The sequence below is a fragment of the Lissotriton helveticus genome, chromosome 4_1 (assembly GCF_964261635.1).
Source record: "Lissotriton helveticus chromosome 4_1, aLisHel1.1, whole genome shotgun sequence".
In the NCBI taxonomy this organism is placed as follows: domain Eukaryota; kingdom Metazoa; phylum Chordata; class Amphibia; order Caudata; family Salamandridae; genus Lissotriton; species Lissotriton helveticus.
In genome coordinates, this window is record NC_136063.1 from 1,573,919,511 (window position 1) to 1,573,936,257 (window position 16,747).

Consider the following 16,747-nt stretch of genomic DNA (forward strand, 5'->3'; position numbering starts at 1 on the left):
GGCCTTATTAAATATGTGGCCTTCGTCCTCGTTCCTCTGTATGTTCATGGAACTCATCAGTGACTTGCAATATCTTTATAATATACTTTATTTCATATATATCGTACCCATCAAAACGTAAAATTTTGGTTGCAGCCTTTGTTGTAGACCCCATTTTGTCCATCTATAAATCACAGGGAATAAAATTAGATGTGCCATTAATTATCGCATGTCTTTTTTCTATGAATGTTCTGATTGCCAATTTCCACTGCATTGCTGCTCTGTCTACCCTCAATAACTGGATTTTACACTGAGGACAGCGGACATGAGGAACCCATGGAAACACTATAACTCTCCTGTACTGTCCAGTTGGCACCATGCTAAGATGACATGCCCTAGCCTCGAATGGGTTAGCACTTAGACCTAAGCAGTCAGAGAACACCCAGCTTTTTGACTAAATAAAGATATTTAGTATAAAGTTGGAAAAGATTTATGAAGATAGTTTTGACCCCTAGAAAAAACATTGCGGGGCACTTAGGGCCTGATTTAGAGTTTGGCAGAAGGGTTACTCTGTCACAAACATGACATGCCTTATGACAAGTGCTGTAGGATATAATGCACTTTTAATAAGGCAGACGGGATGTCCGCCATGTTTATGAGGGAGTAACCAGCTGCAAAACTCTAAATGAGGCCCTTAGTACCTTGAGTCCTCTACTCTTCTGACTCACAGTGATTCAGGAAACACCGTCCTAGGCTGTCATTTTGAAAAAAATGCGCTACACAGATTAACATCGTCTTTTGTCTTATTTTGTTTTGTTATGAACATTAGTGATGCAGCCAGTCTGTAAGATAATGGTTTCTATTAAATGTAATTGCATGTCCACAATAATTAAAGGTTGTGATTTACATGTTCCAAACCGTTTTATGTTTTTGACATCTAACTGTAAATATATTATATAATAATTTTGTTTTGAAAAAAACTTGGCAATTTAACAGCAAAGCAAGCCTACAAGTGAATCTGCAGTGAGCAGTACAGGGGACCCAATGCACAACAAGCGTTCCAAGGTAAAGCCTGATGAGGAACTACCGAGCCCAGGAGCAGGACATATGCAGGTAATTTAAACTTTCACATTCCTCTAATTAGGCTTCTCTGAACAGGGGCACAGTAGAACAAACATTGCATAGATGTATACTCATTAAAGCCATCCATGTGCCCGGGGCATTCACTTACTCACACTTTAGCATAGAATGCATACCTTGTTGTTCCCAGATGTAAATCTACGCATAATGTGTGATCCTATGCAAATTATTAGATTTTTCTATTGGTCAGTTCTCTTATCTGCTGAAACTGGTATTTCATAGAATAATGCTAAACACTTTTACTAATCCCTTTGGACTATTACAAGTACATTTAAGTTATCCTGAAAACAAAAATGGGTTGTAGAAGTAAAGTATTGTATGCCCTTTTCCTTGTGTTTTATTGCTGGCCGAGTATGGCTTGTGTTGTGGAAGTCATTATGGGCAGTAATTATCATGGAGTCCTTCTATCTGTCACCTCACGTGTGTTGTAACAGTGCCCTCTTCAATTTCTCAATGGTAATCATATTAAGTTAGTATTCGTAATTTCCACTTCTTGGTGTTCAGACTTGTCCACCACAGGAAGTGATCATTATATAGGTGATATCCATTGATGAATGGCCGAATATGGATCATGAGCAAATTGCTCCATCCTCAGGCTCATTATTGTCTTTTTGGTTGTCCTCAGATTAAATCTGTTCTTGTGACCCCAATTATAATAGGTTTTAGTTCTGTGTTTCTTACTTGAGATTTTTCCTTTTGTTTCTATGTGGAGATATATTTGTCTTTACCTATGACACTGAAGAGTCTGCCTAGAGCAGGCTTTGTTACACATGTGACGGAATTGGTGAATGGGACGCACAGTCTAAATAAATAGTTGTTGCAGTCCCAGGTACTGAAGCAACTGGCCTGTCCTTTCACCATGTAACACACACCCTGCTTCACCTCTCTCTCTGGCAGGAACAGACGGAAGGCATGACTTTAGTGAAGGAGGAATGTGATAAAGATGAGAGCAAGCAAGAGCCTGAAATGATCTATGAAACCAACTGCCACTGGGAAGGCTGTTCGCGTGAATTCGACACACAGGACCAGCTTGTGCACGTAAGTTAATGGTCTGCAGGAAGCGTGTTTTAAAACTATGCAACCTTCTCATGGGGGTTTCTAACATGATCCCATGCTGGGTCAAGTGTCTCAAGCTAGTGTGTCAGTAAAATCTACCCTGGCTTCACAAATTTCTGCGAAAATAGGAAATGATGCTGAGCCACATGGCTTGACCTGTTCAGTCAGCCTAAGCTTAGTGTAAAATTCAATAAATTCTTCAATGGAGAGTGTAATGGCTGTGATCCTGTAAGCCAGCAAACGTTATTTTCAGTTGCCGACTTTGATGGTTATTGAACAACAGCAACCCGAACACCACTTATTATTAACCTTTTGATGCTAGATTTGTTTTTTTATTCCAGAGGAGCACTTTTAGTCCAAGGGTGCAGGATATAGGGTTTACCAGAAGCAATTAAAGTCTTTGAGCCTGTCCAGAGAATTATAATTATTCTATTGTATCAATTTACCTCTGTGTGTGACATCCAGAAGACCTGTCATTAAAAATGCATTGCGCCGTTTCTTTCCATCAACATCATTATGTTTTGCAGTATACAGAGCTGTTTATAAATATTGCAGTTTTGTATTTGGTATCCAGGATTATCCATACGTCACTTAATTTTGAAATCTTCGTGAATCAGATTTTGTAATTGCCTTTTGTATTCTCCTGCGCTCATATATTACCTTTCTCATGGACAAGCCATATCACCAGAAACACATTCAAGCCATTCCTCCGAACCCTCTCAGAAGACCCAGACACAACACTAATGCTTTAAATTTCTCTAACCTGAAACAAGTTCCCTTCACACAGCCTACTTCCTCTGACACCATTCCACATCTGAAGTGCATGCTCATCAATTGTAGATCAGCTGTGAAACATGCCACAGACATTGCTGAACTCATTCGGGCTCAGGATCTTGACATCCTCATTGTAACGTAAACTTGGATAAAGGATTCCTCTGGTCCGGTCCTTGACATACTAGTCCCCCGAACCATAACATCATCAGGCTGGACAGAGCGGGCAGACCTGGTGGAGGTATCACCTGTATATACCAGAATAGTCTAATTGTAAAACAGTCACACATAGATGCAGTATCCTCTTGCGAATACCTGTACATTGACATCACCAGCAACAGCAGGCCATTATGCAAATCGCACATGTTTTACCATCCACCGGGAGATATCCTTTCCTTTTTTGAGCGTATCTTGGAAATCATTTCTTCCAATGTGGGGCAAATTTGTCCCCAAATCTTCCTCAGAGACTTCAACCGACACTAGAATGAGTCAAGGACCTGGCAGCGAACACTCTTAAAACCTTCCTAGCGGACCTTAGCCTAATTAAAATCTGTAATAGCACCACTCAAGTTCTGGGATCGAACCTGGGCCTTATTATAGTTAAACCCATTGCTATTCAATTGGTCTTGATTGCCCTGTATGACTGGTCTGATCATCATTATATCTCCTTCCACTTCATTGAACCTTGGTCTAAGAAAAGATCACAAGACAAGAATCCCAGGCTCTGGAAACGATCTCTCCGAAACTCAAACATGAATGAACTGATACCCCTCAGCAAGAATACCCTGCTGCCACCAACTGACATGTTTGAGGTACAGGACCTCACGGAGAATTACAACATCTCTATATTGAGTATTTTAGACTCAGTTGTCCCCTTACAACTAAAAAGAAAGTCCTCCAAAGACTTCAAACCTTGGTTCAACAATATTTTAAATTCAGAGAGATGCAATCTGAGACTATTCTAACGCTCCTGGAGAGGCTCCCCGCCCTGTGGTAAATAAATAAATAATACCCTATTTTTGACTAGACTTATAGCATAACAGATAGCTCAATAAAATAAGAGTCAAGATTCGAGGTAGTAGGAGTTTCTGCAGGTTTATTACAGCATAAGGACAGGATCAGGACAACCTGCATGGGAATAGGACAATAAGGCCCGGCAGCTGCCGGGGCTGGGTCTGGGATGAGCGCGCTAACATTCAATAACAAAACACAGGCATATATACATAGCGCGAACACATAGCATTACATTGCAGTAGGCGTAGCAGTGGGTGGAGCAGAAGGCGTGACGCGTAGCAGTCGCGAAAGATAACAGTAAAAAGAGGTGTAACTGGGAGTATACATAGACATGTGATGCAAACGTAACAGAATATGTCATGAATGGGCGGAAACCTTGGAGGGGGCTACCTAAGGAGCCGGGACCTCTAACCTAATGGTGCGCGAAAACTTGGCAATGACGTGTTACTAGGAGAAGCTGGGGGCTACGAACTCTGTGCTAGGAGCAGAGACTAGAGTCTGAAGGGTCGGAGCGACATGTACCTAAACCCTATCTGGTATCTGATGTTTAGGGAACATGTTGATATAAACTAGAAGTCATGAGGGGAAAAGCTAACTTGACTCTAAGACTGGACCATGCATTATTCTACATGAAATGCGTGATGAAGAATATTAAATGACCATTAAATACAGTATTTCTCTAACATGGAGACGAGAAGGCTAGACAATGACGGAAACTATTGATGCAGTTCAGTAGCTTAGGAATGCAGAGGAGGAGTACTGAACTGATAACTGGAACTATAACATACTTTTGGCAGACTCAGAGGCAGAGCCAAGCTGCACCGGGCACTGCGAGGCAGGAAGTAAGTGAAGGGTCGAGGATACAGGTGGGGGCTGTATCGCTCCTCAGCGAGGCTTTCAGGAGACAGGAGCTGAATCTGTGGTCCGGGCCCTGTTGAGGCCTGGAAACGGGGACTTTATAATGGAATAACGTGCACACTGAGAAACGTGGCAACATAACTTTACATAGGCTTGATATTCGTAGTATTCACGAGGACTGGAAAATGACATACCAGAGGTGGACACAACTGGAATTGCGTCTTTAATCAGACATGGGGAATAACATATGCATATTGGTCATGCACACATAACATATGATGGATGAGGCGTAGGGACACAGAACATGGCAAAATTTACTTTTCCACATTCCCTCCTTGTCACTACGTTTCCATCAGGAAACATCAATTTTCATGATACCATCTATCATTTCATACAGTACCATTTGCTCGTCTCGAATTGTCTTGGAACGGGATTTAGAACGGGGCTTGGGACTAGGAATACAAGAGGTAGCACACATGCTGCAAATCGCAGGGCCACATTGTATACAGAGGCAGCAGCTAAATATGATCGCTACTGCAATACCTAGAAAGGACAGGACTTTCCATCCCCAGGCGGAAATTATATTCCAGAACCAACCGGACCATGTCCAGGTGCCTGGATCTTGATGTAACAGATGGGCAATTTTATGGAGTCTGGTTATAGCTGAATAAACAGACGGCGCGTTATTTGGAATGAAAATGCAGCAACTAGATCCGATGACTCTACAGGCCCCGCCCCTATCGGCCAGTATGACGTCAAGGACGAGACGATTTTGCAAAACAACAAATCTCATAGCAGATTGTTCTTCGGTTAGGTTACCTAGAGCAGAGGCAGTCTCATTAACTACAGCTTCAAGGGTTCTTGTTAACCTACGGATCAGTTTACTATTCTGGACAGGTCCTACAAAGAAGAAGAAACCTTTATTGAAATCTGTATACTGTTCTAGAGTAGTTTCAGTATAATCGACAATTGGGGACTCCCTTTTATGTCTAATGTGTACTAGATGTGTGTTTCTGTGATAATCAGATGGCGCTAGGAAAACAGGTGGCAGTAGGAAGGCAATGTAACAGGTTCCCTCCCAATCGAGGGGCAGACGGACATATGCGGTTTGACCACAAACAAAATAAGAATGACGTGAAGCTTTGAAAACTGATTTCCCACTGTCACTATACTTGATAACAGTAGTACATTCACTATGACCTATGTGTACAGAACCATAATTACGGACACATAATTCGCCTTTGACTGGTAGTACTGAAATAGCAGGTAAGTCTGGAGTAGTATCAGACTGAACATTCAGGACCATGAAATTCGACGAATAATTACCTAAATTATATACTTCATTTTCTAGATCTAAACCTGTTCTGTGGGGGAGACCTTGCTTGTCTGGAAAACATGTACTGTTAAGAAAAGACATATCTGTTGAGGATGACGTTAACGTGGACCATGCTCCACACGAACCATTATGTGAGAATGGATAAGGAAACAGTGGCAGAACTCCTTTCGGTGTCTGGAAAGGGGGGAGTCGACCACACACCCAACAATTTGTGGCATTGCTGGTCTGGTGTGAATAATGTAACATACGGATAAATGTGTTGTTGCGCATAGCGAGGCGGTAAGAATATTCGTGAGGAGGCAGATCACTAAACGTGTGCTCTACTGTAGCATTAGCAGACATATTTACATGAGGAACTGGTAAATACAGGAAAAGTGCGTAACTAGTGCAGGAAATCATTATGCTGAGAAACAATATGAAACTTAGAAAAACGATACATTGAAGTGAACTTCGACTGACTCTCTCACTATGGGGGTCTATTTTATACATGTCAGAAACAATCTAACCGTTTCACCTAGGGGAGGACTTATACAATCAAACTGACTGACTTATTTTACTAGACCTTAATTTGAGCTTATACTCCTGCTGCGGAGTTTTCTCTAACAAGGGAGGGGTTGTAATAATGTCTTGTGCGGGACAGTCCTTTAAAACAATGTTCTGGCAATCTTTCGAATCCTGGCAATCCTTGGAAATGTTTTTGGAGACTGATTTCAATGGATTGAAAAGTTTTACATGAGAAAGATGGACCCACCCCTTCCTGCCTTCCAACTTGACGGCAGTTCGGGTGGTCAAGAGGACCTGGCGTGGCTCCTTCCAACGTGGTTCCAGCGGACTTGATCTGTCAAAATTTCTGATCATCACAAGGGAGCCTGGAACGATCTCGTGCGGTGCCACCTCGGTATTGTCTGGAAAGGCGGCAGCAACCTGTGAACGACATGAGTTGAGGGCAGACATCAAGGAAGCTAGGTAATCTGTCAGCATATTACATGAAACATCGGTAATACTTCGGGGTCTAGGAGTACCCCACATGTTAGGGGGGCGGCCGAATACGACCTCATACGGGGACAGACCTGATCTGGAATGTGCGACCATGCGCATATAAAATAAAGCGACTGGCAGAGCTATTAACCAGTCTACACCTTTGTCCTTACAGACTTTTGCAATGCGGATTTTCAGAGTCTGATTATGTCTCTCTACGAGACCGGCTGCTTCAGGATGGCGTACACAATGGAACTTCCACTGGTACCCTAACAAAAGGGAAACGTGCTTCATTAACTCTGAGGAGAATGGCTGACCGTTATCAGAATATACGACTCTAGGGAGTCCATATCTAGGGAAAAATTCACGAACCAACTGCTTGGCAGTGGTCGCGGCTGTGTAATCTGGGACTGGATATGCTTCTGTCCACCTGGACAAAGCGCATACTACTACAAGGACATACTTGAAACCTCGACATCGCTCCATTTGAATATAATCCATCTGGAGGACCTCAAAAGGGTGGTCAGGGGGCTGGAAACCACCTTGTTCCACCGGGACACTTTTACCTGGATTAAACTGACAACATATCATACAGGTACGGACTTTCTGTTTGGCTGCAGCTCGTAAATGCTTGTTGAACCAAATGTTCTGGATACTGTCTAACATAGCTTTTTCTCCTAAATGTGCTGGACTATGTGCGGTATTGATAATGACTTGAACCATAGAATCGGGGAGGAACCATGTGGCTCTACCCTTCGTTAACCATCCTTGATCTGTCTGGACCCCTCCTTGTTCGGACCATTTCTTGATTTCACCGGGAGTTGCATGTAACTGGATATCTATGACATCTTGAGTAGGGTCCTTAACTGTCATGCATGTAATCGGATCTGGAGTATGTGTCTGATTAACTGGAATGGCTGGAGTCTGTGCTGTAAGCTTGGCTGTGCGGTCTGCTAGATCATTACCTTGGGAAATAATGTCAGTAACTTTCGTATGTGCTTTGCATTTCATGATAGCAATGGATGTCGGTAAATGTATGGCATCTAACAGGGCTTGAATAAGGAGACCATGCTGAATCTTGGTTCCATGAGAAGTCATGAAACCTCTCTCCTGCCAGAGTACTCCGAAGTCGTGTACAACTCCGAATGCGTAACGTGAATCTGTGTAAACATTAACTTTCAGGTTCTTGGCGTGTATACAGGCTTGTGTCAGAGCGACTAGCTCTGCTGCTTGAGCGGACAGGGTATCAATACGGTGTGTCTTGATAACTTCAGTGTCAGTAGTCACTGCATACGCGGCGACTAGTTCTCCTGTACTAGTTCTCATACATGAACCATCCACATAAAGTGTCAGGTCGGGATCTGGTAACGGAATGTCTGTCAGATCTTGTCTTGGCTTAGTCGTAATATTAACTACTTCCACACAGTCATGTGGGTCTGGATTTAAACTAACTGACGGTAACAGTGTAGCAGGATTCAGAACGTTGCAGCGTCTAATTTCTATGTGTGGCTGGAACAGTGTCAATTCATAACCTGTTAAACGTGCAATTGTCAAGTGCTGAGTTTGTGTTCGGTTTAGAAGAACTTCTACTGAATGCGGGACTTGTACTGTCAGGGAATGTCCTAAAACTATGGAATCACTTTGTCTGATAGCTAGTGCTGTGGCTGCAACTGACTTGAGGCACGCAGGCAACGCCTGGGCGACTGGATCTAATGTGCTCGAAAAATAAGCACAGGGCTTGTATTGACCTGCTTGATCTTGTGTGAGAACAGATAATGCTGTACCTTCCCGTTCGGTAACGAAAAGTGTAAAAGGCTTACTGTAGTTCGGTGTAGCTAGAACTGGAGCTTGACATAGAGCTTTCTTTAACTCATTGAAACTAAGTGTATGGTCAGATGTCCAAGGGAGGACAGTCGCTACGGCTGCCTCCTGTGTCGTTAACTGTATCAGTGGCTTGGCTAGAAATGCATACTGGGGAATCCATTGTCTACAATAAGAAGTAAGGCCGATAAAGGCACGTACCTCCTTCTGGGTTCTGGGCTGGGGAAGACTCGCTATTAACTGGATACGGTCGGGTGTCAACTGCCTACCCCTCTTGGACAGCAAGTGTCCTAAGTATACCACTTGCTGGACACAGAATTGAAGCTTCGAAGGTGACACTTTGTGCCCCATCTCGGCCAGAAAATACAGGACTGTAAGTGATGCTCGCTCGCAAGCACGTTCAGAACGGGCTGTGATCAGGAGATCATCGACATACTGGAGTAGGGCAGTGTCAGTTGGCATGTGAACGTTGTCTAGTTGTCTCTTGAGTGCCTGACTGTAAATACTAGGACTTTCTGTGAAACCTTGAGGAGCGCGTGTAAACATATAGCTCCTTCCATTTAAACAAAATCCGAAAAGAAACTGGCTGTCTGGATGAATTGGAACACTAAAAAATGCATTCTTGAGGTCAATAACAGTGAAAAACATGGCTTCGGAATCAATGGCTGTTAACAGGGAAGAGATGTCTGGGACAACTGGGTACTGAGGAATAATACATTTATTAAGCTCCCGTAAATCAATCACTAATCGATATACTGGGGGTGCATTCGGATCAGTACGTTTCATGACTGGAATGATCGGAGAATTGCATACATTGGAGTCAGTTTCTACAACTACTCCTTGAGCCATGAGCTCGTCAATAATTTTGGATAAGGCTGCTACAGCCTCAGGTGGCAATCTGTACTGTCTGATTCGGGGTAACACTACACCTGGTTTGAGAGTCACACGATGGGGTGTGATTTGCATGTAACCTACATCAGTTGGACCTTGCGCCCATAAATGCTGTGGAACATTAGACAATCTTGAATCAAAATCTCGTAATACATAGTGACCCTTAAAGTCACGTAGGAACAGTCGTATTCCCTCTGGGGAACAGCAAATAACTGCACCTAACTCTTTCAGTGTCTTAATGCCTAATAGGTTTTCTGGACATGACTTAGTAAGTAACAGATCAGTAGTACGGGACAAGGGACCTACTTCTAGAGTGACTGGCTTTGATATCTCGTTAACGATGGGTTTTCCTGAAAATCCAAGGGAAACATTTCTTGAGCCTGAGAGCGGAGCCCCTGGAACTTCGGCATGACTAATTGTGGTCCTACTTGCCCCTGTATCGATCAAAAACTTTCTGTCTTTCCCTAATACTTGACTGTGAACATAGGGACCTTCTTGATCTACAGGTATCTCGATGAGAGGCAAGCCTACCTCCCTCTCTAGGCTGTTTCATGAATATGACTGGTACTCTGGATACTCGGACTGTGCATACTGGTACATCTGCGATGTAACATGCTGTGTTGCAGCAATAGGCTGCGGTACTGTAACTGTCTGTTGTGCATTCTGTGACTGAGGAGTCTGTGAAACTTGTTCTTGTCTCGGCGGACGTGGTCTTTCTTTAGTCTTACCAGTAGCTATGTTGTGTTTCAGAACTGCACACTCGTTTATAAAATGACCTGGCTGTTTACAATAATTGCAGTTCCCTTTAACGGGAGCTGCAGGATGACTGGCTTGATTCGGACCCCTCTTCTGACTGTCTTGAGGAACAGATTGTGCAACTAGCACTTTCATTTTCGTGTCTTTCATACGTTTTCTCTCGTGTTCTTGCTCTTCCCTGATTCTATTCTGGTGGTACTGGAGCATCTGGAGCATCTGGGACGGAGTATTTGCTTGCCAGGTGCTTTCGACTTTCAAAACTCGATTTTTAATTTGCGGACTTGAATTCTCGACTAATTTAGTAACGAAAAGGTGAGGGTATGACTCACTACTTGTCTTGAGACCACTGTTAATACTGAAACATTTTTCGAATCTAGAATAAAAATCACTAATATCCTCGTCTTGTTTCTGTTTACAGGCTGAGATTGCATCCCAGTCTTCTTTCCTAGTTGTCAATAATCTGGGTAAAACTTGAATCAATAATTCTGGTAAGTCTTTGCATTTATCTCCAAGACCGGTACCTGGTACTCGTGCCTTGTCTTCAGCTTCTAGAGCTGTCCAATCGATCTTTTTCTCTCCCACCTCCCATTCTTTTTCTTTTAACTTTTCATACACCCCTGCGGGTAGCAGGACCTTTAACATTTTGATGATATCTGGGTAAGTGTATTCTCCCATACGGAGCATGTCTTTTAATTCTCTATGGAACCCTGCTGGATCTTTGTCATGACAGGGAATTAATTTCTTCATTTCAAGAAGTTCCATCTTTGATATTGGAGTGTATACAAACACTCGTTGCATTACGCCACCCGCCCCTTGGACTGGGTGGACTTCTCGTAACGGATTCTGTCTGTCTATGTAGAATGGCTTATTTTCTGGGGGTGAGACATGAACAAAATGCGGGTTCAAAAACGTTCTATACTTGTGACGCTGTTCTAGAATGACACTAACTAAATCGGTACCTAGACCTCTCCATTTATACTGGAGTAACTCGTTCAGGACATCGTGTAACGGGCCTGGATCAGAATGTTGACCCTCATACAGAGTAATGAGGTGCTGGATCATATACATACCCACCAGTCGTTGCTCGGCTGGGGGCAGTTTCAGAAACATTTGTGCCACTATTTCGTCTGGAAAAGTGGTAGAATCAGTAATCCATCGGACTGCTGATCGGGCTAGTTCTTGTTCATGCATGGTACTTAGCTCACTATAACCGACTCGTGATTTCAGAATGTGATCGGTAGCTTGAAATACTTGTTCTAGAGAACCTTGTTCTGGTGCTGGATGATGAAAAACAGACTTGGGTTCTAGACGTAAATGGCAATCTGGAAATCTGGATTTTCCTACATACGCTATTCTGGCGGGATTCTCGTTCTCTTCCTCTTCAGGATCAGAGATACTTTCTTTCTCGCTTACTTGTGCTGCTTTACGCTGGTCGTGTAACCTTACTATTTCTTTACGAATTTTCTTGTACATACTCTCCATGGCACTGACGGTCTTGTGCTTACCCTCGGCTATATTATCACTCCACCTTGTCAGGATTCTCATTTCGGCGGGATCTTTAGACGGGTAATCTTGTTCTCTTATTAGACAATTTATCAGGAACTTTAATATCATGAGCTGAATCTCGGCTTTCCTCTGAGACATAATCTCGCCAATACTTTCTGGATCATCCCCTGTACGGATGAAACGATATATTCTATCTAGATCTTCTTTCATATTCGGCAAGGTGACTAGATACTCGGTCACTCTCCTTACACGTAAGGAATATAAAACCATATTATATTCGCCTGGAACTGGATCATAGACACATTCGTTAAGGGCTTGCCTGATTTCTGTGACAGACTTATTACTTTTAGGAGTACGCTGTGATGCTTGAGCATGTAATTCGAGTGCTGATAAACGCTTGTGTGGCGGCGGGGTTTGAGGAGTAGCTCCTCCTGCGGCCCCTAGACTGGAGTCGTCTACTGAGGCTCTACGTCCTGGCAGAGTGGGAAGTGGAACTATAGGCTGGACCGGGGGTACCGTAACAGGTACTCCGGTGTCTGGAGGAGCGGGAAGTGCCTGATTTACAGGGACTGGCGGAGCGCGAACAGGATTGGCATATTCGGGGACTGTGTCGTCCAAATAGGACGAAATAAAAATATCAGCTGCGGTCGGTTTGTGACGTAGCTTGGTCGGAACTAATGGTGGCGGGAAATTACTGGATGCCTCTGGGGTCGCTTTTGGCACACCTTCGGCAAGAAGAGGATACATACCCTTAATGAGGGCATGCCTCTGTCTGTCTGACTGTTCGGCTTTGACTTGTTCACCTATCTCGATTAACTCTCTTTCTTGGGCTCGTTCTTGGGATTCTCTACTTAACTCTGACTTTCTGACTTCCTTTTCCGTTCTTTTATGAGCTTCCTTACGCCATAACTCGATGGCATCTTTCTGTGACTGTCTAGCTTTCTTTTTCCATAATGCTTCTTCTACTCGCATGATACATTCGGCATCCCATGTACCCGATACGGGCCATCTATACTTTTCTTCTAACTGTTTGGTATACTCTACCCATAAATCTAGATACATTATGGCGCTTATGCCATGTTTCTGATACATAAAGTGACCTGGACTGTCCCTAGGCGGGACAGGAACTGCTTCCTCTAACAGACCCTTTCTAGTTTTTAACTGACGTAACTTGGAAAAGAGCGGCATTCTAAACTTGAATCGGAACACAATACAATACACGAAAAACAATAACAATTGGGAAAACAATTCAGGCATACCACGACATTGGAAATACATTAAACAATATCATAACATAACAGTTCGAACAGAATACTACCTGAAAATACTGAAAACAGAAACAGAACAGAATTCTCGAGAACGGAACAGACTAGAGTTACTGGATGCACTGCTATAACAGTACGGAACATACCGGTCCCATAAAGGAACGCATCAAGACCCGTATCCACCTAGGTGAACACTTCGTTTGTGGGCTTGGGTACCACCAACCCACGGACCAGGAGTCAATTTAGACTGACCCTGTCTAGATACTACCCCAGCAATGGTACTCACCGGGCAGCACGGAACGGAAAGCCTCGGACGGGACTGGACTACGACGGACTTCGGACTTCGGACTTCAGTTACAGGTGGGCCTCCGGATACCTCGGACCTTGAACTCTCGGCTTGGGCTCTGGTCGGGACTCGCCGCGTTCCTCCACCGTCTCGTTCGGATGCTGGACCGCCTCCTCCGTCTCCTCCGTGGGCCTGAGGGATACTTGAAGCAGAAATATCTGCACTTGGCCGGTATGGTTCCGTCACGGCTGCAGAGGGTCAGGGGGTCGGCGTGGCTTCACCGACGCGTGGGGAAAGGGCAAGTCCCTATTCGGGCGCCATTATGTGGTAAATAAATAAATAATACCCTATTTTTGACTAGACTTATAGCATAACAGATAGCTCAATAAAATAAGAGTCAAGATTCGAGGTAGTAGGAGTTTCTGCAGGTTTATTACAGCATAAGGACAGGATCAGGACAACCTGCATGGGAATAGGACAATAAGGCCCGGCAGCTGCCGGGGCTGGGTCTGGGATGAGCGCGCTAACATTCAATAACAAAACACAGGCATATATACATAGCGCGAACACATAGCATTACATTGCAGTAGGCGTAGCAGTGGGTGGAGCAGAAGGCGTGACGCGTAGCAGTCGCGAAAGATAACAGTAAAAAGAGGTGTAACTGGGAGTATACATAGACATGTGATGCAAACGTAACAGAATATGTCATGAATGGGCGGAAACCTTGGAGGGGGCTACCTAAGGAGCCGGGACCTCTAACCTAATGGTGCGGGAAAACTTGGCAATGACGTGTTACTAGGAGAAGCTGGGGGCTACGAACTCTGTGCTAGGAGCAGAGACTAGAGTCTGAAGGGTCGGAGCGACATGTACCTAAACCCTATCTGGTATCTGATGTTTAGGGAACATGTTGATATAAACTAGAAGTCATGAGGGGAAAAGCTAACTTGACTCTAAGACTGGACCATGCATTATTCTACATGAAATGCGTGATGAAGAATATTAAATGACCATTAAATACAGTATTTCTCTAACATGGAGACGAGAAGGCTAGACAATGACGGAAACTATTGATGCAGTTCAGTAGCTTAGGAATGCAGAGGAGGAGTACTGAACTGATAACTGGAACTATAACATACTTTTGGCAGACTCAGAGGCAGAGCCAAGCTGCACCGGGCACTGCGAGGCAGGAAGTAAGTGAAGGGTCGAGGATACAGGTGGGGGCTGTATCGCTCCTCAGCGAGGCTTTCAGGAGACAGGAGCTGAATCTGTGGTCCGGGCCCTGTTGAGGCCTGGAAACGGGGACTTTATAATGGAATAACGTGCACACTGAGAAACGTGGCAACATAACTTTACATAGGCTTGATATTCGTAGTATTCACGAGGACTGGAAAATGACATACCAGAGGTGGACACAACTGGAATTGCGTCTTTAATCAGACATGGGGAATAACATATGCATATTGGTCATGCACACATAACATATGATGGATGAGGCGTAGGGACACAGAACATGGCAAAATTTACTTTTCCACAGCCCCCTGAACACCTCTTGCTCCTGACATCTAGGAAAAGCACTTACAACAAAGATATCAGGAGGGTGAAATCAAACTTCTTCAGAAGCCAACTAGGTAATGCCAGAAACAGACCTAAATGTGTTTTTTAATTGATCAAACTCTAATCCAACTATCTCCCCACTCTACGCCATCATAGTCCATTACAAAGTGTTTGCCTCTTTCTTTCTTGAAAAGACAATTAAGATTGAAACTGATCTCCGAACACTGCAATGTAACTAACCAACTGTCCTATTCGTGACTAGCCCTACATCCCCTCCTCCACCTAAGCCTCTGCCTGATATAGGTCTCTCACCCAAAAATAATGCCTGCTGCAGCCAATTCACCCACTTTGACCAATTCTCTATACTCAATCTGCCTCCTACTTTGAAACCCTCAAACCACTTTAGTAACCCCTTACCCTTGAAGTTTCTTCAATGAGATGAAATGGTACTTAGTCCCTCTATGGACCAAAATAGTAAATGCCTCCTTACATCAAGGTATGATCCCTGATTGTCTAAAGTCAGGGCAGGTTACGCCCATTCTCAAAAAAACCACCGCGGATCAAGAGGGTCTTAATAACTTTCGTCTTATCACTAGCATTTCAACTCTATCGAAGCTCCTACAGAAAAGTGTTCATGTCCAATTATGCAACCACGTTGATCAATTCCAGCTTTTAGAGCAATTCCAATCGCGTTTTTGCCTTGGCCATAGTACTGAAATAGCTATTACGCACATAGTTGATGACTCTCTAAGAATGCTAGATTAGAACAAAGCCTGCCTTCTAATCCTCCTGGATCTATCTTCAGCTTTTGATACGGTCAAACATGACAACCTCCTGGACTTACAGAAATGAAGGATGGGACTCTCAGGCGCAGTGTTAAACTGGTTTGCCTCCTTTTTTAGTAACAGAACTCAAAGATTTAAAGTCAATCAATCCCTCTCCAACTCTGTGCCATCCACACTTGGTGTCCCTCAGGGATCTGCACTCTCACCCACACTCTTTAACTTGTTCATGATGCCTCTAATGGAAATGCTCAATTCATCCATTCACTATCACAGGTATGCGGATGACAGCCAACTGTACCTGAAAATCTCCTCCCCGGACGACATCAGATCACTAAACTCAACCCTACTCAAAACACAACATTGGCTCTCAAGCTAAATTCCTCCAAAACGGAATTCCTCCTTATCGCGCCAACCAAACAGACTACCATCATTGTAGCATAATTTAAAACACATAACAGCTCTCTACTGTACCCCACACATCATTGATTCGGCAAGGTCTCTTGAAATAATCCTCGATAAGACATTGAGTATGCAGGAGCATATTAGCTCAGCTACCAAAGGGGCCAACTTCCACATGAGTATCCTAAGAAAGATAAAAACCCTTCCTCCCTCCGGATGACTTCTAGTCTGCTGTTCAAGCACTAGTAATTTCAGGGTTGGATTATGGTAGCACAACACTGTGTGGGCTAACCAGCTACAAGTTGGCACTGCTCATCTCTGAATTCAGCAGCAAGGCTCATCACGGGATCCA

The 16,747-nt window shown here is 43.8% G+C and overlaps 1 protein-coding gene across 1 annotated transcript in view; it reads left to right on the forward strand.

Moving 5' to 3' along the window:
* GLI3 (GLI family zinc finger 3) overlaps positions 1 to 16,747 on the forward strand; it is a 408,823-nt gene that overhangs the window by 323,995 nt on the left and 68,081 nt on the right. Inside the window, exons 9-10 of the mRNA XM_078688198.1 lie at positions 976 to 1,092; positions 2,017 to 2,157. Of these exons, the coding sequence (XP_078544324.1) occupies positions 976 to 1,092; positions 2,017 to 2,157 (258 nt within the window). The remainder of the gene's footprint in view (positions 1 to 975; positions 1,093 to 2,016; positions 2,158 to 16,747) is intronic.